The sequence below is a fragment of the Pipra filicauda genome, unplaced genomic scaffold (genome assembly GCF_003945595.2).
Source record: "Pipra filicauda isolate LSUMZ 115617 unplaced genomic scaffold, ASM394559v2 scaffold116_size3395265_pilon, whole genome shotgun sequence".
Classification (NCBI taxonomy): Eukaryota; Metazoa; Chordata; class Aves; order Passeriformes; family Pipridae; genus Pipra; species Pipra filicauda.
The window spans coordinates 1732851-1758915 of NW_024103618.1; the positions used below are offsets into that span (position 1 = coordinate 1732851).

At 40.0% G+C, this 26065-nt stretch overlaps 2 protein-coding genes across 5 annotated transcripts in view; one reads left to right on the forward strand and one right to left on the reverse strand.

Annotated features, from left to right (window-relative positions):
- ATP10D (ATPase phospholipid transporting 10D (putative)) overlaps positions 1–17151 on the forward strand; it is a 50834-nt gene extending 33683 nt beyond the window's left edge. For both annotated transcript variants that reach the window (XM_027717706.2, XM_027717707.2), the window contains 8 exons: positions 725–1034; positions 1621–1697; positions 2237–2362; positions 2832–3032; positions 3706–3786; positions 4025–4129; positions 5456–5643; positions 7415–17151. In XM_027717706.2, the coding sequence (XP_027573507.2) occupies positions 725–1034; positions 1621–1697; positions 2237–2362; positions 2832–3032; positions 3706–3786; positions 4025–4129; positions 5456–5643; positions 7415–7931 (1605 nt within the window). In that variant the 3' untranslated portion in view covers positions 7932–17151. The remainder of the gene's footprint in view (positions 1–724; positions 1035–1620; positions 1698–2236; positions 2363–2831; positions 3033–3705; positions 3787–4024; positions 4130–5455; positions 5644–7414) is intronic.
- The window catches only part of CORIN (corin, serine peptidase), a 121799-nt gene continuing 107995 nt past the window's right edge, over positions 12262–26065 (reverse strand). For 2 of the 3 annotated variants that reach the window (XM_027717708.2, XM_039385026.1), the window contains exons 18-22: positions 22892–22941; positions 21142–21316; positions 17605–17876; positions 15859–15992; positions 12262–15423 (exon numbers count right to left, since the gene is read on the reverse strand). In XM_027717708.2, coding sequence (XP_027573509.1) covers positions 15241–15423; positions 15859–15992; positions 17605–17876; positions 21142–21316; positions 22892–22941 — 814 coding nt within the window. In that variant the 3' untranslated portion in view covers positions 12262–15240. The remainder of the gene's footprint in view (positions 15424–15858; positions 15993–17604; positions 17877–21141; positions 21317–22891; positions 22942–26065) is intronic. The other variant, XM_027717710.2, reaches the window with a different exon arrangement.

Below are 26065 nucleotides of genomic sequence, written 5' to 3' on the forward strand. Positions count from 1 at the left end.
GAGGAAAGCTTGGAATTTGATTTCTGCTAACACTTCTCTCTGTTTTTTTTTCCCGACTGGGGAATGAGTATCTTATTTGACAGTGGGAACTGAGCCACTTTTGGAGTAGTGCTCTTCCTCCCTCTAACTGGGTTTTGAAACAAAAAATAGGATTTGATACTGTTGCATTTCAAAGTGAAATAATGAGAACATTTGTTCTTCTATATGGCATGGACTTATATATATCAATATCAATACATTTTTGGGCATCTTATGTTGATTCTGACAAGCTAAAAAATTCTACCAGGCCAGTTCTTCAACAGTTCACTGCAGCTCACCTGTAATCTGATTTGAAGTGCACTTTTGGCTTTGCATGCTAGACAAAAGAAATCTAAGGAGCAAAAGTTTTCTATGAAAGCTGTCTTAACATTACAGAATCCTTAACAGTTGCTTTTCCCGATAGTCTGTGAAGGTTTTCTGACTTGCTTCAGTTTTTTCCCTTCTCCTTATGAAATACCCAAGCCAATCTGCTTAAGCAAAGTTATATCACAGACCCTTTTATTAACAACGGACTGCATCCTTAGTGATTTTAAAGGGTTATTCAGGCTCATGTCTGAGCCTTTCTGGATTAAAGAGAAATGCTATACAAGGGCTGCATTTGACCTTTTCTGTATTTTATGAATTCAAAAGGGAACCAGAATACAAACAGTATTTAATAAGTTGCCTTTCTTTTGTCTTTAATTAGGATGTCTGTGCCTTGGTAATGAGCAAAATTTTAGAAGACATCCAGAAGAATGCTTCTGCCAAAAAAAACCCCAGTCAGAAGCTTGGAAATGTCTCTACAAGTCCCTCCACCCAAGCTCCAGGGTTCAGTGCAGGCCTGGTTATTGATGGAAGGACTTTAGAGCATGTCCTTCATGACAGCCTACAGAATATTTTCTTGGAACTCACAGAAAAATGTCGGGCTGTAGTCTGCTGCCAAGCCACACCACTACAGAAGAGTGTCCTGGTCAAGCTGGTGCGAAGTAAGCTAAAGGCAGTGACGTTAGCTGTAGGTGAGTCCTGCGGTTATCCTTCTTCCTCTGAAAAGAAGTAGAAGCCAGTTTCTTCTCTCCTGTATTTTGTTAGTGTCTGTAACAAAATTTGTTTTGCAAGCAAGATAATCTTTGAACCGTAGTTGTCTCTAGCATAAGATGCTGTTAGTCTTCTGAACTAGCAAATTTAGTCCATAAACTTACAGTAATCTAAGCAATAAGAACAGCATCAGTCATGCAATGTTATGTAACATGTGCAAAGCAGCAAGTAAGAGGGTTTTCCTTTCCATCACAACCCCCCAAAATAGCAAGGCAGAGGGGATATAACTGGCTCTGATTTAAAACACCCATATTTTCTGTTCTGGCATGCCAACTAGATTCTGGCAAAAGGAACAGCTATTATCCATTTGGAGAATATAGCTCAGTTCAGTCAGGCCTTCCACTTACTAATCCTCTTTTCCTTAACGTTTTCCATAGGCTGCGCTGTTGGCCATAAAAATGTTTTTCTCTGAACTCTCTGGTGTTTAGTATTTGTCTTTTCCTGCCACATCCAGAGCGATGTGATAGCCTGCAAAGCTAGTTTTGATTCTCCCTCTTTTCTCTATAGGTGATGGTGCCAATGACGTCAGTATGATCCAGGTGGCTGACACTGGTGTGGGAATATCGGGCCAAGAAGGCATGCAGGTAGTGTATCCAAAGACAGCTGCAAATGACATCAGGTTCCATTTTAAATCACTTTGGAGTGTACACTGGAGACCCAGCAGCTCCACAATCTACACCCTTACACAGGCAAGACATTGCAGTCTGAGCTCGCAGCCTGAGCTCACACCCTGGTCTCAGCATTCTGCCACGAGTAATCAGAAGCTGAATGCTCCAGGTCAAGCTCCAAACAACAGATCTTTTTGCCTATCACTGAGCTCCCAATTACTCATGTCCTGCAGGGAAATAAGCAGCCTAAGTGTCAGTGATTTCTGTGCACTTGTGTGGTAATAATGGCAACAGCTATGTTCCTGCCTATGCTATGTTGGGCTGAGCTCTGTGTGTTAGTTGTAAAGTTTTGTATGGAAGGGGATATCTGAGTGAGGGTAACCTCGTAAGCGCTATATATAAAAAATCATAAAATAAGTATTTCCAACAGCGGGTAAGTTGCTGACTTGGCAGTATCTGAAGCTTGTCTTTAATGGTTTGGATGTAGCATATCCTTTTCTTCATGTGCATTGCAGGCTGTGATGGCAAGTGACTTTGCAATCTCTCAGTTTAGACACCTCAGGAAGCTGCTGCTTGTCCATGGTCACTGGTGTTATACCAGACTTGCCAACATGGTGCTTTACTACTTCTACAAGAATGTGGTATGTAGCTATCCAATCCCATAGAAAACACAGTTTGCATATTTGGGGGCACTGAGGGGTTTAGTGGGGCTTTATTTTCTTTTTTCTCTTCCTATTGTGAATGAGATCAAAAAGCATATGTCAAACAATTCAGTTTCTCATTTATGTCTGCAGAGACCAGAGACTCTTATTTCTTGGACTGAATTTCCCACTCAAAGCCATTGTCTGATTTGATTAAACAGTGTGTAATGGGTATTATTAATGTGGTGGCAGCATGACTATTTAAACAAGTCATGTCTGATTTTGAAGTGTAAAACTGCATGCTGGTCAAATATAATTTTCAAGTGTCAGATGGCATGAACTCTGTAGCATTTATACCTAGTTTTTCACAGATTACTGTAACCAGACCTAGGATCTGCCTGGTTTTCTCCTGGCTTTTAAAACACTTGTCTGTGAGTAACATTTTATCATGTCATCTTTGACTTTTCAGACCTACGTGAACCTCCTATTTTGGTACCAGTTTTTCTGTGGGTTTTCAGGCACATCAATGACTGACTACTGGATCTTGATTCTTTTCAATCTCCTTTTTACATCGGTGCCACCCATCATTTACGGTGTCTTGGACAAAGATGTATCTGCAGAGATACTCATGCAGCTCCCACAGCTGTACATAATGAGCCAGAAATCTGTGGTAGGTTAAAGAGTGCTTGGCCTGAAGCAAATTGAAATGATCAGCATTTGAGCCATTTTTATCTTTCTTTTATGATTCCCCTCAGAAAACATTGTTTTAAAGCACTTTCTCTATTAGAAAAACATCTAGGCCTGTGCAATATGTGCACAAATAAAATCTGTTTTTCAGAAAATTTTTGTTGGCTCTTTTTAGTCATAGACCCGATCTTATCAGACATTTGGATGATAAGAAAAATTAAAGACTTCACGTGAAGCAATGTACTACATAAACATTGTTAGAGAAGTCAAGCAGAGCATGTACCAAAAAGAAGGGGCTGGACAAAGAAGAAAGTGGGACTTGGCATTCAGTGATGGTAAAGTGCAGGGTACATCACTGTCTGCTAGCCCCCTCCTTTCCTTAGTACTCAGTTAGCTACAGCTCTAGTAGGTCTGTTCTGACAGAAACGACTGTAAGATCAGAGTTCCCAGAGGTGGCTGCTGATTTAAATACTAACAGTTATGGTTGAAGGGAGATCTTCATTCTAATAACTATAACACAAAAGATGCTTCTTTCATTGGGAAACTAACTGGAATTACTTCTGCATGTAATCTTTCCCTAAATCCAAATTAAAGCTAGTTAAGGATGCAGCAATTTGTTCAGTTTGTTTCAATGCCATTATGTTTTTTTCTCACAGGCTTACTTGCCTTCAACTCTCTGGATAACCTTGCTGGATGCTTTTTACCAAAGTCTGGTTTGCTTTTTTGTGCCTTACTTTGTAAGTGCTGGATACAGAATACGTTTATACATTTTGACATGCTTAAAACCTAGGCAAATCAGAGAATAAGTATTTGATTTTTCTTCCTGATATATAAATGTATACTAAGAAGATCGTCATTGGAATGGAAGTGAAATGTGTGCATGCAAATATGTATGGTATTGAAACTATTCATGACACTTTGTATTGGGACTATATGTAAAGAATATATTACACTGACTGCTGTCTTCCTTTACAGACTTACTATGACTCAGACATAGATATTCTTTCTTTTGGAAACCCTATAAACACAGCAGCGCTCTTCACAATACTGTTTCACCTTCTCATTGAGTGCAAGTCTGTGGTGAGTACTTTGTTTCCAAAACAGTATATTCCTAACAGAATATGTGCGTACAGCTTTCAATAAAATGAAATGGAAGGAAGATCTTCATATACAAAACAGAATACATATAAAAGGGCCAAAACCTAAATATTATACTTATGTGACCGTGTGAGCTCTTCTAATGCACCTCTCATTGGAACCAATAGAATTACTCATATGACTAAAATGGATACAATTTGGCCTCAGAATTATTTGTAAACAGTGAAAGGATCCTGCCTTGTTAGGGTATGGTGGATTTTGGGGATGTCAGTTCAGTTTTGCAAATGATAAAATCAACCAGTGATCTACTGAAACTTCCTTAGTTCTCAAAGCTGGCATCTCAAAGACAACAATGTGAATTGTTGATTTTGAATGCTTGGAGCTGATGATCTGCTCTGTTGCCAGGATGAACAATTTGGAGGGGTATTTTGATGCCAGAATGGGAAAACCAGTATGGTACGGAAACATTATTGCAGTTTTTAATTAAGTCTGTGCAAGCTGAAGCATCTGCGTTACCTTGGATAAAGTTATAGCCCTTACAAGGGTAATATTTGGCTATTTGGCATAATTTTAAAGAAAATACATTAATGTTTACAGTAGAAGGACGCAGCTTAATGGATTTTATTATTTATTTGACTTTTTTTGAAAAATATTTTTAGGATTGTTTTATAATGGATGAAATTTCAAGTTGTGATTTCATTGTTCTCTTGGGAGCGTGGCAGCCATAATAAAAATGTCTTTATTGAGAATATATGGATAGCATGAGTGTATTCACGCTCTGAATAGAGAACTTGACTTAAATGGGTTTTATTTGGCGTTTTTGAATGTCAGCAGCTGTCAGACCAGTGACAATGTTGTTTCCTATTATAGTCATTTAGGTGTAAAATTACAGAAAACTCCAGTGTAGAAAGCTAATTAACCTCTCAAGCAAGATACATAAGGGTGGTGTCATGTGAAGATCTGGCCTCCGTTTGCTTGAGAAAGCTTTCTTTGCTGCCGGTAGATGAGGTGGCAAATGGCATAAAAATGTCTTTCACGAAAGAATGAAAAGCTATGAATTTATTAGAATAAAATAAATTAAGTGGTTGGGGTACCTGTGTACTGTGGAAAGACCGCTCCATTCTTTCTGGACCGTTTTGTATGAAATTGGGAATATTATCTGAACAGGTGTATCCTCTGGTACATTCAGCAGCTGCCCTTGGAGGAAGAGTATGCATGTTCATGCTTGCCAGTGTACACACATACGGGTGTTACCGGTCTTCCTGTTTTAGAGCTTAAATCTAATTTCTTTCCTTTTCTGCTTTGCAGACTTGGATACATACAGTAGTTATAGTTGGCAGCATCCTGTTTTACTTTATCTTCACTCTGGCTTTTGGAGCAACCTGCAAAACCCACAACCCACGATCAAATTCTTACTGGATCATGGAAAAGCACATAACAGACCCAGTATTTTACTTAGTTTTCCTCCTGACTACTTGTGTTGCTCTGCTACCCAGGTGTGTTTCTGTTTTATAATCACAGATTTCTGCTGTTACCAAAATTAGTTTTCTGTGACTCAGTGATGTTATAAATCTCTGTCTAGAGGTCTTCCCCCCCAACCCCCAATTTAAAGAAAATTTCATGACTCTACCAGACCAAGCTATGCAAGGACAACTTTTTAGTGACACTTATTTCTCAAAGTAAATTTCAGTAATAAAAAAACATTTTGTTATTTACACTATATTAAATATTGTCTTTGAGGGTAAAGAAACAGTAATTTTTCTAACCACAGAGTTCATAATTTATATGCAAATCGGTGATCAAAGCTGGACGTGTACTATGCTTAGGGCATGGACATATAAGTACTGTGCTTAGTCTGTGTTTATTTGTGAAATGATTTTCTGTTTGAAATTTATGTCACAAGTATATACACGAATATTTAGAATGAAGAATGCATGTACAGACTTCTTTGTGAAGTGAAAACACACTGACTAGATTCACAAGGGGCCCTGATATTTTTTGCCTCACTGAAGAAGTCCAAGTTCAATAACTGATTCACTCTGGAAAGGCGGGAGCATTGGGTGGAGGTCCCAAACTCCAGCATGCTGAGCAGGGTGACACCTGAGTGAGCCAACAGAGGAAAACAGTGTGAAAACCAATGAAAGAGACTTGATCAAACTCTCGGTTTAGCTCTCCTTAGTAGCCACAGCCATCTTCCTTTCACTGGCTGAACATGAACTCGTCTGCAGCCTATCAGTGAAGTGCCTCTGCTAATTTGTTCATTGTTCTGTGTTTTGTCTCTTTCATTTCAGAAAGAATTAGACTTGAAATTGAATTGCACAGACAGATACTAGGAAGTGCTGGGGACAATAAGTGCTGTTTCTTCCTCATCTGATGTAATTTTATATGGCTAGACACAATCTCAGCACCCTTTCTGGGTCAAGTGCTGCAGTACAGGCTGCATAAGTTGTCAGTGCTGCCAGCAGGAAAGCTGGCAGAGCTGTGCCTGTAGGTGCCTGCAATAGCCACCAAGCATTCAAGTCCCCTTTGAACATGGCTTGATCTGTGTCTTAGGAGTGTCATCTAGGGTTTTGCTACACTCACTGGGGATCATGACTGATCTGATATGACTGATAGCTTTGGTTCACACTTCAGCAGAAGGACAAACTGTGAGGTACAAGAAACATGTCTGCTCTTTTCTTTGCATCCTTGCTCCTCAGCTTGGAGGTGCTGACAGTAGAGCTTTTTCTTTCACACACATTAAATCTCCCTTACATGACAAATAAGTAGATAAATGCTGTTCTGGGACCTTTTGGTAGGGCTGTAGAGAGCCAAGGCAGGAGAAAACATTCAGCTTGGTGTCTGCTTCCAATGTACAGCTGTTCAGTTTTGTAGAAGACAGTGTGTTTCATGGTGAATTAAATGCAAAGTGAACTGCACACGGATTTTCATGTCTTTTTCCTGGGGCCAACACTATACAGAGAAAGTTCCACTTCCAGTGTAGTTGGAACCCTGGCCCTTCACTGAAGCTGGCAGTGCATACTGGTACAGAAACTAGTGTGTAGGAGAACTGTATTCAGGACATAAAAATGAAGGCAGCTGAGATAATATCTATCTTTGAAAATGACAGTTTTATGGCATGTTCTGGTGCAGTTGCTGGACTAACAGTTTCCAGAGCCTGCTGCAGCCTCAGGGTTACTTGAAGGTGTTCAATTTCCTTTAGTGTAGCTGGAAACAGTTTTGAGTTTGCTTTTAAACAGCTTATTTGTAACTGTGTTTATTTTGTAGATATTTTCTGAGAGTTCTCCAAGGAACATTGTTTCCATCTCCGTTATTGAGAGCCAAGCACCTTGACAGACTGACCCTGGAGGGGCAGACAGAAGCAATTAAGAGATGGAAAGATGAGTGCAATGTGAATGATAGAGGGGAGTCCCAAGCTACTTCTGTGTCTTTCAGTTCAGCTGCAGGTGCTGTATCAGAGGAGGAAACCATTGACAGTGTTTTGCCGACATCTAAAACACCTTTTCAGGCCTGTTCAAGAGATGGGTTAGTAGAGGACACCTCCTCCTTACTAGACATTCAGGATGATTCTGGGAGTACAAATGACTTGAACTCTAAAGAATTTCTGAACTTATCAAAGGAAACTAATACAGATACATTTGGTGGTATTAATTCATGTGCCAAAGTCTCTGTGTGTGCTTCTGAAGTGGGCAGCAGTGCTGTATCTCCAGCAGAAAAAGCAGGTTTGAATTCTCTTTTGTGTGAAGAAGATGCTTTACTCTGTTTTACAAAGTTGGAATGCTAACTGGTTAAACACAAGAGTAATAACTGCTGATTTATGCTACACTGTGGTTCTGTTTTCTTCAACCAAGGTAGATGACACACACATTTCCTTAAAAGCTTTTTTGTTTATAAAACTTTTCAATAATTTATTAAGATGTTCAAGATCTCAGAGGCTGGGTTGTTTTTTATATATCTTCATACAGTAGACTTTGCATACTGCTTATTTCTTGTATGCAACATTGCATAATACGTAATGGTATTGCATGGATGCAGATTTGCAGGATCCAGTTAAGGTAAGTCATCCTGCTCCTTTGCAGTGCTACCCTAGAATCCTGGCATTCCCTGGGATTCACCATTTGCTGAAGTGTGAAGTAAGCAGAAGGGCTGGGATGTAAAGTTACTGGTTGGCTTGTTTCAAGACTTGTAGTTACTTGTTGCAGTGTGTGTACACAGTAATTTCTATAACCATTATGGTCCAGTTTGTTCACCAGGCTATTGCATGGGCCATCTCACTGCTGGCCAAACACCTTTCTAACCATCAGGAGAGCAGCCCAGAAGAGACATGTGTCATGTGTGTCCCTCACCTTTCTCTTCACGAAAAGAGCAAATCCTAGTGCAGTCTTTTGTTCTCTGTGTTAGTTCATCCTCCTACTGCATCCCTCCATTTTGACTCCATGTACCATTCCACATTATTTGCCACTGACAGGACTTCTTTTCCTCCCCACCCAATTCAGATGTTGACTGCTTGACTTTTCTGTAAACTGCCTCCTGCCTGCACTGCAGAATTGTCTGGCAGTGGGTAACTCCGGTCTGTCTTCAGGCTTTCTCTTACAAATAGCAGCTTCTAGCTGATGAGATCACTCTTTACTCTCAGGTGTTTTTACATTCTTCCAGACTTTTATAATAATCAGCTGAAGTGTCTCTAAAGGCTGCTCAGAAGAAGGTATAGCCCACTGCATATCCCACATCCGAGTGCTGTTGCTCATCTCCTCTTGGAGGTAGATGAGTCCTGCCTCTGTCATTTTCCCACTGCTCAGCACACTGAACAAAGGTGGTTGAGGTACACATGGCTACTTCTGGATTCCAGACTAAAATATGGCTACCATTTTACTTCCCTCCATTTACTTCCCTTTGCCAGTTACATGGCAGATTTATGGAGGAACTTAGGAAAATTTTTTGTATCCGCTAACACCTGTTGAAATAAAAAATTTCCTCAAACTGTAGCTGCTAATGAATTATTAGTATTGAGCCCATTTTTTGGTTCTGTTACTTTCTGAAAGTTTCTGCTTTCCAGTTGCCAAGATTTGTGTTTATTTTTAGGCACTGTGTTTGGGGCAAGGGCTCTGCTTTTTAATTGAACCATGAGCTTTACACATCAACGATCAACATTACATATTCCACATCTTTTAAGATCTCTGCAAGAATTTAAACAAACGCTGTGAGGTCTGAGACAGCTGCTGCTATGCAGGGCAGATACTGAGGGTATGCTAAGTTCATTCAAATGCCGGTCACCACATGTTACCAAAAGTTTAAAACAGTTCTGTTTTCAAAAGGTAAAATGTAATTAGGGCTGACTCCATCCCTAGTGTTAGTGAGGAGAAAAAGAGAAAAATAACCCTTTTGTTTTTTCTTCTATAGAAATAAAAAAGAGGAAGGAGCCAGTGATGACAGCTATTTCTGAATTTTTTTTTTTAATCTGGTTGAACATAAGAGAAAATGTTTTGTTAAGTTCTAACATCAAGTTAGTGGGGACCTTTGAAGTGATGGCAGACATTCAAATTCTAAGAGATCATGTTGAGCATGTTGATTTGCAGTTACGTTTTCAGATGTTTGTCTGTAACATCCTTCTTGCTGTGGGGGCACCTTGCTAGGAGTGGCCTCCAGTTGTTCAAGTGAAACATCTCAGCTTTCTCTACAAGCCATGGGAGCTGCAAGGTGTCCAAAAAGAAGATGCAAAACAGCCAGCAGGTTGTGCAGGGAGATGAGCTGATACAAGGGCAGAATCATACAGGAAGAGACTTACTGGGATGCCGTGAAATCATCTACTCTACTGCACAGCCCCAAGGCAAGCTCGGCTCTACCCTTGCAATTCGTAGCAGATGTTCTCCTGTTGTAAAGAGCTCCAGAGAAACAGGCCAGGCCAGTGCTTTCCTGCCCTAGAAGTCAAATACTGGTTTTGTTTCTATTGTCTGACCTGAATGAATCATCTGCACCTTAAACCTACGGCACTTGTGTCTACAGGGCAGATTGTTTTTATGTTCTGTGAGTCTGTGTCTATGACTGTTGAGCTTTTATGGAGGAGCTTTGAGACTTAGCAGTGATCTGAGGGAGTGCAGGGCTCAGCTCTGTCCCCTCCTGTCACTGTGAAAAAGAGTTTGGAGGACAACACTGGCCTGTGACCTGCCCTCTTATTGCCTCTGCTACAGGAGCAGAACCTACCAGCACATTTGTCAGGTAGATCATTTGGAGTCAGGAATTCACATGGGTCTTACACAAAAGCCGCAAATATTCAGAGTGAGATCTTCCCAAACCTGTCTGTAAGCCATGGCATCAAAATAACTACATGAAGAAAAATAAGTTGGAGTCATCTGTCAGCCCTTAGACCAGCTGCATGATGCTCTGGGACATTTAAATTGCTATTATGTGACTCTTTACAAGCATGATCACCCCACTGCTCACAGCTTAGTGCAGGACGCATCTTAAACTGGATGAAAGCTGATTTCATTTGGGTCTCAAAAGCGCCAGGCTCTGTGGGTTACTGTGAAACTTCAGATCCTTTTAAATGTTTCTCTCTGCTGAGATTGTGTTTTTGTACCACTTGAAATGGTGCAAAATAACACACACTTTTTTTATTTTGTGTCTTGCATCACTGATGTATTTGATACTGCATGTTGCTTAAAATTGTCCTCTATAGGTTGTGTTCTAGTAGAGGACTTTGAAAAGCAGTCTGGGTGATAAAATTATCTGTTATCCGCTGCATAAAACACTTTTTTGGGGGGTTGGTTTTTTTTTTGGTTGGTTGGTAGTTTTTTGGGTGGGAATTGGTTCATTGGTTGGTTGGTTGGCTGGTATTTTTGTGATGGACAAGCAGCAGAAATACCTGAGGGCTGTTTGCTGGGATCACTTGCTGTCTTTTACTGAAGGGAAGATGAAGGTAGTGAGTCTTTAGTAAAAGCTTCAAAATGTTAATTGGCCATATCTAAAGTGGTGCCAAATGAAGGGTGCAAACGAATTGCTCTCCCTATACTTCTCAACAGTTCAATGTTCCCTTTATTATTTTTTTTTAGCACTGAAAACATCATGATCCCCTGCTTGCTTCTGCACTCCTGCACTTAGGCACAGCATGACCTCACTTTTCCATTTTGAAAACAAGCTTTTTAAGATCATCTCACAGGTGCCTTCCAGATGTCATGTACATTTAGGCTTTTGTCGTTTTAAAATAAACCAAAACAACCACTTTTAATTGCCCCAAACTTTGCAGCTACACCTAGAGCAGCTTTAACTGCCTTTGTGATGTGCAATATTTGATTTTGCTTTCACTGCAGCCATGCCTGTGCTAAACATTTGCAGGAGGCAGTCAGCCATTGCCTTTACTGAGCAAGTGTTTTGGCAGCACTGAGGTTTGGTCTGTACCTGGGGCACAATTTCAGCTGAATGTTTAGCCCAAGCCATGTTTTTCCTCAGGCCCACTGGCTGCAGCTCAAGGCTGAGGAGAAGGCAAGGCAGAGTGCCTGCTGCTCCCACCATCCCTGGCTCTCTGTGAAGGCTAATGGACAAGTCCTGAATGTGACTGTGTTAAGATCATTCTCACAACTGAATTTCAGTGTGGGTTTTGTATTATTTGTTCTTGTTTTATTCTGGTTGTGTTACTCTTGCCCTTATGGTCCTGGCTACCTTACTGCAGTGAAAACATACATTTTAACTGTTTTAAGCTTCTGTGTGCTTTTTATTTTGATTTCAGCATGTTTGCATGTTGTTGAAATGCTGTGTACAAGTTAAAAGAAGATTGTTGTTTCAAACTAACTGTATTCCAGAGAAATAGCCATAGAACAAAATGTGTTCAGATTGCAGATTTAGTTTTTCAGATTTCTCAGTCTGTTGCTGGTAATATTCTGTACTGGAAGCATACACACAGAAGAAACTGAAAGTTTTACAGTGATAGTAGTGCCAGAATCTCCACAAGTGTTGCAGTGCTTACAGGCCTGTCAGGGCTGCTTAAAAAAAAGCCAGCTAAGGGTACAAAAATGCTTTTTGGAGGCTATTTTTAGGCATTATTGCTAAAGTTATAACTTCACATCTCCTTATTACCATTTAGTCTCTGTTAAGTTTAAAACACATTTTCAACAGAGAAGTTACTTGGAAAATGATTGTAAATTTTTATTAGTACAACTAGAAAGACACGCATCGGCTTGACTGTGTGGCATTGCTTCCATTTGGAGCTACTGCTGTGGTAGAAACAAAACTGACAAATGTTACCTTACCTGTAAGAGAAAAAGTGTAATTATGATCAACACGCAGGGAAAGACTTGCTACAGTGGAAGGAAGAGCATGTTTGCCTATTTCATGTGCACACGTAAAAAAACCAGTATAAAAATACCTTTATAAAATTACAAATTTCCTCTTTACACGGAATGTTGTCAGACAGAGTTGTGTGGAAGGACAAGACCCAACTGCTCCCTCCTAAAGCCATTTGGGATGGGATTTAGCCTGTAATTTCTTCATAGGAATCCCATACAGGATCGGTCTAGACCGTATGTTTAAGCAGGACTCTCCCTCATTTCCTGGGAGGGACTGCTTGGAAACTGGTGGCAGGCCAAACCCAGTTAATTAAAATGTATAATTACATGTTATCATTTAGTAATGCTAATATCTACATGAATGATTATATGTACTCCAGTGCTTTACAATATTCAAAGCTGATAACCACTTCATCTGGTGGAGAGAAGTCAGGCTGGGCTGCTCATTCTGCAACAGCACCTCTTTGGAAAACAGACCTGGCTGAAACATGTTACCAGGCATGTCAGAGGTACAGCAGGGCTGGCTGGCTCTGGCAATCCCTGGGGCTGCCTTCTCAAGGAACTCTTGGTAACTGGCTCCGGCTCCGGGACTTTGAGCTTTGCTGCCCTACAGCTGCAGAGATCCTGGCCCCAGAGGAAAGCTGAAGTGAGGCCTGAGAGCTCCACCCTCGATATCCATGAGGCAAAGATATCAATAATCTGCTTCAGCTGTAATCTACTTGCACTGGAAAAACACGGTCACAGCTGCTTTCTCTCATTTATAGCTGGGGGAAGAAGAATATTAAAGTGTTACAGTAAAACCAAAAATCCTTAAGATACCAAAAATAAAAAAAAAAACCAAACAACTAAACCAAAACCTAGCAAAGCCTCAGAGGGTTTTCTTTCTGAGCATGAAACAGTGATTCAATAATCAATTAGTTTCAGAATCCATAACATAAATCTTGAATATGTATTAATATTGATGTCTACAGCGCTGCCTAATATGACTAATGTTCTAATGTCAGTCATGCTAAAGAAGATATGGAGATAAGAGGTAAACCTTCACTAAAGCAATAGATCTATGTAGATAAGTTGCAACATGATTATTAGTACCTGAAATGTCCATGTGTTACGTCTTTCAATGCACGTTTCCACATATGGCAGTCATGGTATTGACAAGGCCCTGCCATGTTGTTATGGGGGCATGCCAGAGGTAGCAGAAAGGGTAATTATGTGCCTTAGGCTGGATTTGTGGGGGACTAGGCACAGCACTGAAAACAGTTTTTAAACACATTGTTCCCCAGTGGAATTTATCCTGTAATCCTCGGTTCCTGACTTCTCCTTGCTTCTCTGGCCTCCCAAAAGCTGAGAGCTGTGCTGGACATCACCTACAGAATTTGATAAGACACACTGTCCCTCTTGCACCATGAAGAGGTGCCAAGCTCCATTATAATCTTTTTCAACCTGGAGTCAAGGCTTAGTCTCTTACTACTGCACAGAGCACTCCATGTCTGGCTACCAAGCACAAGAGCTAGGCTCTTTGAGCCTTTGCTGGTAAAGCTGTTGTACTTAGCTTCACGTATTTCTAATACTCATTTGAACAGAAGCTGGAATCTCAAGCTGCCTATTATTCAAGTTTCTTTCTGCTTTTTACCTTTTCCCAAATTTTTACTCTTGTTAGTCAAAATTAAACTTTAAATGCAAGGCACTAGAAGAGACCTATCAAAAAATACTCAGTTCCCAGTATTATGGACAGTGCCCATACTATATCTTTTCCATTTTAAATCTGCATATTCCATCTCTCACCAGATGTCCAAACTAGCTGACTTTAGAAGGGGAAACCATTGCAGTGGCATAGGCAACCTTCTCATGTTTTTAGAGGGCTGGAGAAGGTCCCTGCACGCTTTGTGTGCTGAACACACATGAAGAGAAAAGCCAGTGGGGCACAGGTTTGATAAATGCACTGATCACTGTACTGCTGCCAAGACATGGATGTTTCCTGGACATGTTAGGATACTGGAAGCTGCAGAAAATAAAGTGGTAGAATCTGTCTAAAGAGTGTGAACAATAAAGTTTTGGTCTTGGGTGCCTCAAGTGGTAGTTACGGGTCTTTTGGCCTACTGGTTCCTCCATCACTCCTCCGAGATGCCCAAGCTGGCTCTGGGAACAGAAGCTGTGAAGTCAGGACAGTACAGGGTTATGCCCATGCAAGTTTGCCACTCTGAGGGACAGAATGCAGTGTGCCAGACAGGCACACTGGGAGCATGTGGCTACACACCTTTGCAGACCTGCATATGAGCTTTGATGTGTCCTGTGCCACATGGGTGTACAAACCCATCAATCTCTTCCACACCCTCCAACGTATGGTGCGACCATGTCTTTGTGTTGTCCTTGTGAATATATGTCCTGCAGTGCCACCTGAATGCACAGAGTTCCTTCCTCATGACAAGAAGTGAGTGAAAATGCGTGTGCTACTAATTGAATAGTATTAAAATAGGTTATTTAAAAAGGTTTTCCTAGCCTGTGCTGCTACTTAGTTTTAATAGCTGAAAGGCAGAAAGTGGCTGATTCTTTCCTTTTAAGCCTTTTGCTGTGTTTGGAATAGCACCACAACACAGTTAAAAGAAAAGTCCAAAGGATTATTAATTCTACCCCAAAGTATATTCATCATCAGAGGGTTCATCATTAACATAAACTGCTTGTTCTATAGCTCCACAACAAGAACAGATAGAGCTTGAAACTACTTTATAGAGTTTCTGGACTGCAAAACCTTTAGTGTTGAAGTGCTGACTCCTTTTTTCTTTTGTCTGTCAGCACAATTCTTACCATCTGGAGTTAATTTAGCAGAAAGGTGTGGATGTATATTTGTCTTTCAATCCACTCAATAAAATGTGACACGTTACTGTAAACTCCAGGTCCCAAAACCTTGGAAAAGCAGACAGAGCCCCAGGATGTTAAACCAAACAAAGTCCAGCGCCCTGCAGGTTGCTCGCACACAAGTGGTCCTCCACTGTCACCCTGCAACAGAAGAGGGAAAATCAGTCTCTTATACATGTGGCTAGCAGTCATGGTTAAAGCTACGTCACAGTTCCTACAGCCATTTGCCTTTAGTAAATAACTCAGCTGTAAAAACCAGCTGCTCTGCTGAACAATGTAGCAGCACACAGCATTACCAGTATTTATTACATTTGTACCAAAAATTACCTGCAAAAGGCTCATACAAATTAAAAAGTTAACTAATATAGATTAACCCTAGAGTCTTCAAGCAGCATTTAATTATCATGAAATTGTTTACATCAGTAGTAACAATAATAGTAATAATAATAAAAGTTTGTTTAAAATGTGTAAATAGATGGTTGTCATTCCTATAATAAAGTATGCTATACCTAATAAACATCACACTACTTTGATTTCTAAAAGCAATTTTGACTGTTTCCATAGAGAGAAGCCTACCATGCAAGAGTCCACAGTGCCAGATTCATAGCCAGCACACAGCATCCTGCTGGTGATGATTTTCATGTCAAAGTATGACTGGCATTGTTCTAAGGAAATGATGCGAACCTCTCCTTCTTGAAGCTTGAAAGGCACTGATAAACAGAATTAAGCATTAAACTATATGCAAACACACAAATACTTAGCTATGATGGCTGTTTGAGATATGAGAAACATTTTCATTGGGATGAATTTTTAATATTGCTCTATGTATATTAAATGTAAGGAGTGAAGAATCTCCCTTTAGCACAAAGCCAAGGTGAAAGCAAGTGTGTTTTTGCACTATTGCATTGCAGGATTTGTGACTGTCATGCTCCTGAGCCAGGAGCATTATGTGTTGCATTCTGGAGAAGGACTGAGCACTAGTGTGATGCTGTTTATTGAACATTCGCACCTTGACATGATATGGTGTGGGATTTCTAAGACAGGGGCAGCAGTGGTTGGAAAACAGTCATATGAGGAAGGTGAAGTTTGATTCACTGTTCCATGGCAGGATCTCCCTGTTTCTTTTGTTTCTCATGGTAAAGCCTGGTATAATCAAAGCCGTTTTGAGTTGTTTGGGTAAATTTGACTTACAGAATGTATCAGGGAATCAGAATTCAAAGCTTATTGAAATGATTGTATCACTTTCAGGAGACAATAAAGGACTTTTTTGTAGACTGGACAACTGAGTGAGCTCGAATTCTAATCAAGTTGTTCAATCTAGGTGGTGCAGTAATAAATGGTTTTTGATGCTTCCTAACATAAAACCTTTAAAAGCAACACTGACCACATTAGAGAACAAGAACCTTTTTCCATTTACCAGTGCTGTGAAAGAGTTTTTTTGGGCTTTTTTTCCTGACATTACATAGAGATATTTTTAGATGGATAAATCTGCTAGTAAAAGCCTGCACACACTCCTCATGTGTGCAGTTTAATTTTTACCCCATTTGACCCAGCCACTGCAGCTGAAGTCCCACCTGAAGCAAAATGGAAAGGAAAATTTCCTTCTCCCGTGTACAGAAAAGCCATCCCTAGTAATTACTATAATAATAGCAAAGGGAGAAACACAATGGCTAGTACATTAACAGGGTTGGGGCAGGCTAATTTGCATATGATTCATGCAGAATCATTTTTCCTGAACAAAGATTTACATAACAGTTCTTGTCATGGGACGCAAGGATTGCAGTAGCCAAAGAACAAGAAAACACACTAACATTCTGTTCAAATACAAAACCAACAGCTGTGATTATGGAATAAATTGTGTCACAAGTACAAAGTGTGATCCAGTGTGTTGATTCAAGACCCTATTCCTTCAGCCTGTGTACCAATGCTTTCAGTGCCTTCAGCTTTCACTGAGCTAGGAATGTTTCCACCTGCAATGATGATGCGATACCTTTGCAATATAGTTCTGAATACAACTTAGACCAGTAAAATGATAAGTAATTCAGGTGACTTTCTTGACAGGAGTTTCTAGGTCCTCAGCATTTTTAAAAATCAAACACTTGTCTAAATAAGGATTAAGAAGCATAAACTGAGACTGCTGCTTTGGAAAAGCTAGGCTCTAATCACAACTTGATCTCTTCGAGAGTAGTTCCAGTTCCCTGGTATTTACTAAGACCCAGTAATAGTATAAATGGATGAAGGTTTGTAACAGGATCACTCGTTTGAGTAACTCAGTAGAAGGTTCACATGTCTTTCCCAAAGTCCCAGAAATACTCATCTTACTTTTGTTGCCCATGTGTCCCCAGCCTGTGATGTAGCAGTAGGTGTCTGGCTGAACCAACTGGTCCTTGCTGGGCAAACAGACAGGTCTTACATAGCTTGTCTCATTGATATCCTTGTCAAGCTCCACGATGCTGATATCATAGTCTACGACTGCTCTGTTGTACCGTGGATGGAGGATGATGGTCTTCACTAGTCGGGTCTGCATGAAGCCTGATGGATGATCAAGATTGCTAATTCCAAACACTACTTTCCAAACAGCTGCATTTTCTCTCCTTAGTAAAAAAAAGAAAAAAGAAGAAAAAATGTGAAATTTCATCAAGATCTTTCTTTTAAGATAAAACACCCGAGAATTTTTTCTCCCTTTTTGCACACTGTACTTTGCAAAGCAATGCACATACAAATACTACAAGAAAAAAGAAATACTTAGGCATCATTCCTTACAGGTAAGATCTGAGCAACAAAAGACACTGCTTTCCATTTCCTTCCTGTCTGTAACCAAATGCATTGAAACTCACTCTGTTAGAAGATATGTAACCATCTCTTAGTTGCTGTATTAAAGGCTCTCAAAATCATCTCTTGGACTCTGCCCAAGTATTAGTTGCTCGCATGCTCACTGGTGGGCACATTCAAATTTTACTGGGATAAGAATATTGTTCAGTAGTCTGCTGCTGACAGCAGTAAGTCTAGCTGAAATCCCTATGGAGTCTCAGAGAAGCAACGCTATTATGTAAATTAAATATTTTATGATGGCCATGGGAAAAATCCTTTATTTATTGGGCAGTCAATCTGTGCCAAGCATACTTTCTATGCCTAAGATCAAAGGTTACTTTGACTCTTACATTTGTTTAAGACTCTTCTGGTAAATGTACAAGACCACAAAGCAGTGATACATATGATACAAGTTGGGAAGACTGAACTAGTGTCAGTTGAGACACAAGTGAAAAACATAGATTTTATGAAAGGCTTCTTTTGATCATAACTGGTCACAGAACAAGTTGCAGGTTCCTAATTAGTCTTCATGGGTTCCTGATTAGTCTGTGATTCGAAAAGCCCTCAAAAAAGTCAGCAGTTCTCACAACTGCTGAAAGACAGCTCCATACAACTGAGAACCTTTGACAAAGGATTCAAAGCAGTGTAAATCAAAACGTGCAAAATTTCAGCTTTTTCACAGTACTCAACAGGATTGTAATTCCTGTAATTTGCCAAGAGATTTGGTTGCTAAATAAAGGCTATTTTTATCTTAAGAGTTGGATGAAAATTCTGATATTTCAGACTATAATGATCGTTTTACCATCATGATCAGTTTGCGAGTTTTTCCATAAAGTTACAGAAATTAAGTGCTAAGAATATTCATAGGCTCTTGTTTTTATGACCATTGAGAAAAGCACTGCCTAGAGCAATAAGCAGTCACAGCCAAAATGTATTGTCCTACAATTAAGAAAAAACCTTACTGTCTTGGATGCTTTAATATAATGCATTTCAAAACAATCTTGACAAAACTCTGGAGACTATAATAATGAAACTAGCAAAGACCATGATGTTTAATGCAGCTCTTCCCATGACTATTTGTATTAATACTACATTACTGTTATGTATTCCTCATGTTTTGTATTCCGAACTTCATATTAACTTCATAAAATACTTTGCAAAATGGAGCATTTTGTATAAGGCACCAGAGCACTTTAAAGTCTCTTGAAATTGTTTTATCTGGTTGGTTTGGGAAATTTTTAAATACTTTTTATCAAGAAAACTTTGTGACTTCAAGAATGATCTTGCTGTTGATACATTATGCTTACAAATGGCTTGTTACAAATGAAGACTCTGAAGATTTCAGACTCCTCAAATCTATTCAGAAAGGCAGAAGAGAAAAAAGTTCGTAACTGCACAATGAATTATTAAACTGGAATGTTAGTACTTTAAGGTCTTTAGAACACAAATGTGAAAGAAACCTGTTACAAGTGATACTCTGAGCTCCATAGAAACTATATAGCCCTACGTGAGGGGTAAATGCACAGCTCCATAATGTAATGGCAGTCTTTCTACAACTGACAAAACTGGGAGAATTTTTACTTTGTAATTTGACAGCTGCTTTTCCTATCTTTCACTAATGGGAGAAATCTCTTATTCAGGAGATTCAGTATCAGTCCAATATTGTGGAAGGATCGATCTCTGTCCCACTCTTTATTTTAGATCACCAGAAAATGTTCTTCCAAAGGTTAGGAAATATTCCAGCAGTATATTTAAAAATAGATGGAGAAAGAAGAGAAATTCCTTCTGGACCCAAAACCTGATAAAATACTATGTTCTTGTTTGTATTATACACATTTAGCACACTGTTTAGGAGGAAGGTCATCTATGTTCAAATTTCTGATTATTACTTTTCTTCTTTTTGAATGCAATCAGTTCTTGAACATCCTTAGAGCTTGATATGATGTGTTAGTCAGAACTGAGGTCTATCCAATGGTATTTTCATTAATATGGTATATCTCACACCTTGAGATACTCACAGACGTCTTGAGATACGCCTGATGTCTTCTGGCTTGGACACAAAAGTCACAAACCCCAACAAATACCAAATAACTCAGTCTTTCAGAAATAAAAAGGCAAAATTTAAATTATTACTCAAAAAGTGAATGACTAACATTATAAAGAAATATCAGTCAAGAGAATTTTGCTTAACAGAGGATTTCGATGGGCTTGAACAAAAGAAAGGCGTTTAGAGTAGTTTAAAATAATTTCCAATGAGCAAACATCAGTTTAAAGCAAGATTAAGCAACCATAAAAGCACTTGCTAACTACAGCAGAAAACACTTGTTTAAATTTTCTTTAGAAACTCAATTTAAAAACTTTAGCACAAGACAAGATACAAGGTAATAAAATTCCCTCCAAAATATGTGGTTCATCAAAAAGAAATATCGGTTAGCACCAAAAAGCTGACATGATCAAAACAATTCCAAGACACGTAAACATCCCTTGCACACCTGACTGTTCATACACCACAGGGCCTCAGATACCAGGAGGCATCAAGTAGTGGTTAATACTGACTTCTTAATGATTACGATCCTAATAAAAGGGTGAACTGTATAAATAGAAAAGGCAGTGACTTCAGTATGTCATTTGCACTGTGAGCAAATACTCAGTTTTCATTTTTACCAATGGCCATAGCATTTTTCCAGGGTCTTTTGTACAGTCATGCACAGAATGATTTTTTTAAATCCATGGCAGTTGTAGGAAAGCTATAGGATTAGTATTTTGGTCTTCCTGTTTTCCTGTTTCCTGCTGAAAGTCAGGGCATCTTCATTGAGCTTTCATCAGTAGGGACACCAGCAATGAATAATAAAACATCTGAAAACCTAAGCTGATGCTAGTTTGTACCTTTTACTTTCCCCTTTTTAGTCTCTTAAAAGCAGGCCTCTATGACCGGCCATTCTGCAGAGATCATCACCTCCCCTCTGTGTGTTTGGTAGTGGAGGAAGGACTTGGTAATTCACATGTGCAAGTTCATATGAGCAGTAAAACCATCTTGAGCTCTCTCACCCTTCAAAGCAGTGTGCTACTGTCAGGACCCATCTCTTTGCAATCAGAACACAGCCACATATGTGTCCACTGGGCTCACTCTGCAGGGAGCACTGCCATGGCCACCGGCCTGGGCGGCTGGTCCTGCCCCCGAGGATCCTCTTGTTCATGCGAGCAGCGGGGCGGCGGCCACAGTCTGGGGAGGAACAGGAAAGCGTTAAACCATGACCACAGGGGCAGCACGTACAAGACTGGCTGCAAGAGAACAGCACAGAATGGTCTTAACAGAGCTGTGAAATTAGACTGTAATTTTAATTGACTGAAATTAAACTAATTTACTGTACAGTACAGTAAATGAGGTCATCAGCAACTGCACAACAGTATTAAACATAGTGAGCCATTTTTATTCTTCCTTTGTATTGAAGGATTTGCTCTCCTGATATTAATTTTGACTGGCTCAGCCTGAAATATTAACCAAGCTAAATTTGACATCCTGACTTCCTTGCTCTCAGGAGTTACTGGACTGCTCTTGGAGAGGTTTCCTGGTTTCATATCTTTGTCCTCCTGTCAGCTAGCAACATGTTAGCCTACTTTCCATGAGAACCACTCCTGGAAGATCTGCTCAGCAGTAACAAGGCTTTTCTTAAGCCAGGTGTGAGGTAATGTCACACTGTTTCCTCAGCTACATAGCAGCAAATTTGCTTTGCCTGTGGAATTTACCAAGGAAAAATATTTGAAGATCTGAAGACATTCCAGTAATCTGTCCATTCCACTTTACAAGCCACTTCCACTGGAAATTATACCAGATTCCCACTTGACAGTTATTTTTCTGAAAGAATCGTTCACTTTTGTTTCACTTTATATTCTGGACTTGAAAGACGCCAGACTTGTTATTTATCCTGTTTATACTCACTGTGATTTAGAGAACAAAAGAACACCACCAGTTTCTGCAATCAGCATCCCAAGGGAGAATATGCTGCCATTGCATGTATCTGGTAATTTAGTGGTGAAGAAATAAATTGGAGCAATGGTTATTTCGTAACTTGTAATTCCTAATGTGTTCACTTAACTTTGGAGGGCAAGGAATTTTAAGTGTACTTTAAGTAACACATGAGAGGCAAACACCTTTGACAGGCTCCTATGCGCTTTTTCCTTTTTTTGATAAATAGCAACTGTTTTGATTAGTTTCCCAAAGTTAGATCATACCTCAAAATTACTTTTCCCTGAGTCAAGCTAATTCATAGTTTAAGTATTCTGCAGTAAAGTTCCCTTTGTCTGTAGAACATGATTTCATCACAGACGAACTTCACAGATGAATTTCTGCATTTTCAAACAGCTTAAACTTGCAAAATCTGCTGTGCCAACAGACTTGGTCTGTAACTTTCTACTTCAGGTTCTTCTGTCCCCTTGTGCTTAACAACTAAACAGATCACAGCTTCAACTCCCAGGCAGATAGCCTGCTAACCACTCTGGTGGTAAAGGATACTTTCAGAAGGAAGTGTTATGAACTTAATTTTTGGAACCTGACTGCTGACAAAATTTGTTTTGTGGTATCCGGACTGGGCTACCTCAATACACAGATCCAACAGTCAAAATATAAGAAAATCTGATGAAACTGAGAAGAGTAGGGAAAAATAAACCCAGTGCAAAACTGGATGTTGCAGAGGTCTAATAAAAATTTCAGAATGAAGCCACACTAAACATCCACATTTCTCAAAATGATTTAACACATTTTAACACAACATCTATTTTATATGCACTCCTCTCTTACCTTCTTTAGTGCAAAAGAGAGCCACTTTGCTTCTGCTTTGACACATCTGTCTAAATATGGAAACACAAACATGGCAGAAATCTCAATTAGTTGATTAATTTTAGTAATTTGAAAATCAGCACAGGTATTGTACTCAGTGTAATCCAGCTGTTAAAAATTCCCCAAACTGTAAAAAGAAACTCAAGGAGTTTCTTATGCCAGATCATTCATGGTTTCCAGCATCTGCCTGGTGAAAATTCAAAATATTAGTTCAGCTTTACAATGCATTTCAGGAGGGGATGCTACACATTTTGCAGACTATCTCGCTCCCTGGGCGTGGATCCAACTCTGATGTCGACTGGGATGTACAGTCTGTCAAGTCTTAATTTATGGCCCCCGGAAGCACAGAGATTGCCAGTCTCCTCTTCCTTACAGTCGAAGGACAGAATTTTCCTTGAAATGCCTTTGATAACAGATGCCTTAGAAGTTTTGTGCCCTAAAAGTTTGGGTGTTTTGAAAAAATCCAGGAAGTTTGCATAAGTAAGCATTAAAACAACAAAAACTTATCATTTGTTGAAAATTTTCATATGAGGGAGGGAAGAGGTGACCTTTTTTTCAAGCGAGGGGAAATCCTGGTTAAATCAGTGAGCACTGTTGCACAAAAAGAACATTATTCTGGAATGTACTGAAAAACACCTGAAAGACAACACGGTCATCAGTCACAGCCAGAACGGCTTCATGAGAGGAAAGTCCTGCTTATCAAACCTGATTTCTTTTTGTGACAAGGTAACCCACCTAGTGGATCAAGGGAAGCCAGTTGATGTAATCTTTTTGAATTTCAGTAAAGCTTTCAATACCGTCTCTAACGGGATCCTTCTGGACCACAGCTGGATAAACACATCATGTGGTGGGTGAGCAATTGGCTCATGGCTTGAGCACAGAGGTCAATAGTGAATGGGGTGACATCAGACTGGTGACCATCTTAGGCCCAGTTTTCTTCATCATCTTCATCATCTTCATTCTTCTTCATCTTTCTTCATTCATAAATGACTTGGACACAGGACTGCAAAGGATACTGAAAAAGTTTGCAGAGGACACAAAACTGGGAGGAGCTGTCGACTCCCTCAAAGGCAGGGAGGCCCTGCAGAGAGACCTCACAAATTAGAGGAGTGGGGAATCACCAATCATATGAAGTTCAACAAGGGGAAGTGCCAGATTCTGCACCTGGGATGGGGCAACCTGGATGTACATACAGACTGGGGAATGAGATTCTGGACAGCAGTGCTGCAGAAAGGGACCTGAGTGTCCTGGTTGATGGCAAGCTGAATATGAGTCAGCAGTGCCCTGGCAGCCAGGAGGGTCAACCGTGTCCTGGGGGGCATCAGGCAAAGCATCACCAGCTGGTCGAGGGAGGGGATTGTCCAGCTCGGCTCTGCACTGGTGCAGCCTCACCTTGAACGTTGTGTGCAGTTTTGGGCATCACAATATAAGAAAGATATTAAGCTGTTAGAGAGTATCCAAAAAAGGACAATGAAAATGGTGAAGGGCCTTGAGGGGAAGCCGTATGAGGAGTGGCTGAGGTCACTTGGTCTGCTCAGCCTGGACACTTCCTCATGAGGGGAAGAGGAGGGACAGATACTGATCTCTTCTCTGTGGTGACCAATGACAGGACCGGAGGGAATAACCTGAAGCTGTGTCAGGGGAGGATTAGGTTGGAGATCAGAAAAAGATTCTGCCTGATGCAGCCAAAACAAAAAAAACCCTCACCCTTCATGCAAGGCTTTAGCTTCTCACTTCTTAGAATCATAGAATAGAATCATAGAATCAACCAGGTTGAAAAAGACTATAAAGATCAGCAAGGCCAACCCTTCAAGTGCAACCCTTCTTGTTACCCATTTTCTGGATTCAGGGGGACTCAAACATCTGTTCCTACATATTACTTTCATTTATGCAACAGATTTATCAATAGTCCTCATTACTGATGTTTTCTCTCCTTGAACTTGTATTTTGGGCAAAACTAGATCTTTTGCTACTAGATCTTGTAACTCAGAGGCTCCAAGTCCATTCCTTCACACATTTCCTAGGAGACCTCTTTCAAACATGTCAAAAACTACCTTGAAATTTCTGCTTTGCACTTTAGTGACTGAACAGAATATGACTGTGATCTGCCTTTGCATGTGGTCACAACCCAAGGTGTTTATTCTTGTATTACCCTGGAGAAAAGCATTTAGATACTGTTAGGCTAGAGGAAAAACACAGTGAGAAAGGAAAAGAGTTAAAAAGACAACCTTCAAGTGTCAGGCACCATCTCGTAACAGCCTTTCTAGATGAAGAAATAAAAATGAACTTGAATGGGGAAAATACCAATGTAAACAAAAAAATGTACAAAGTTGAGATGTACGAAAACAAAAGTTGCTTCTTGCTAGCTTCTTTTTAGTATTCTGCCATTAGGGAAAACTTTGAGTACAAAAAATAACAGAGTCAAGCAAAAGAAAAGCAGATTTATTCCTCAGATTTGTGTCTTCACACATATTGTATCTCTGCAGTTACCCAAGACAGTCTTTTCTTGTGAAATAGAAGGATTTTCTATGGAAGAAGGATGTTCTGAAATCTCCTAGACATTTGAAAGAGAGAACAAAAACTATACATCTGCTTTTTGAAGAATGCAGTTGTAGATGGGGATTAGGTGTCTCTCCCAGTTTTTCCCAGGATTTCTGAGTTCATTGGTTCTTCAGTCTCAAAGCCACACTTTGAACGTCTGAACCACGAGATCCTGGGTTCTCATTAGCAACTACCTGTTTAGTCAGGTTAATTGAAAGGAATCAGCCAGAGGAGCTGCTAAGGAAACCTACTGTAAGTGGATACAGACTCTGCTGAAGAAGCTGTGTTTGCTCCAGATGTATGAATCCAGACTACACGGGCTGAAGAGGATGGTAAGATGTTGCTGCAGATTTTGCTGGACTATCTTGCTCAGCAGAGTTTTAATGAAGCTGTCTGGTCCAGGTGCTTCGGGGGCATCACCTCTGTATAACTCAAGTGCTGTTATTTTAGCAGAATGGCCTCCTGAGGATTTGAAGTTAGACTCAGACTACAGTTGTAGACACTAAACTCATTGCAGAGTGTATCTTAACAACTCACATGAGTACGTGCTGGGATTTATACACAGATACCGTGGAAAAGAAGAGCTTACTTTGG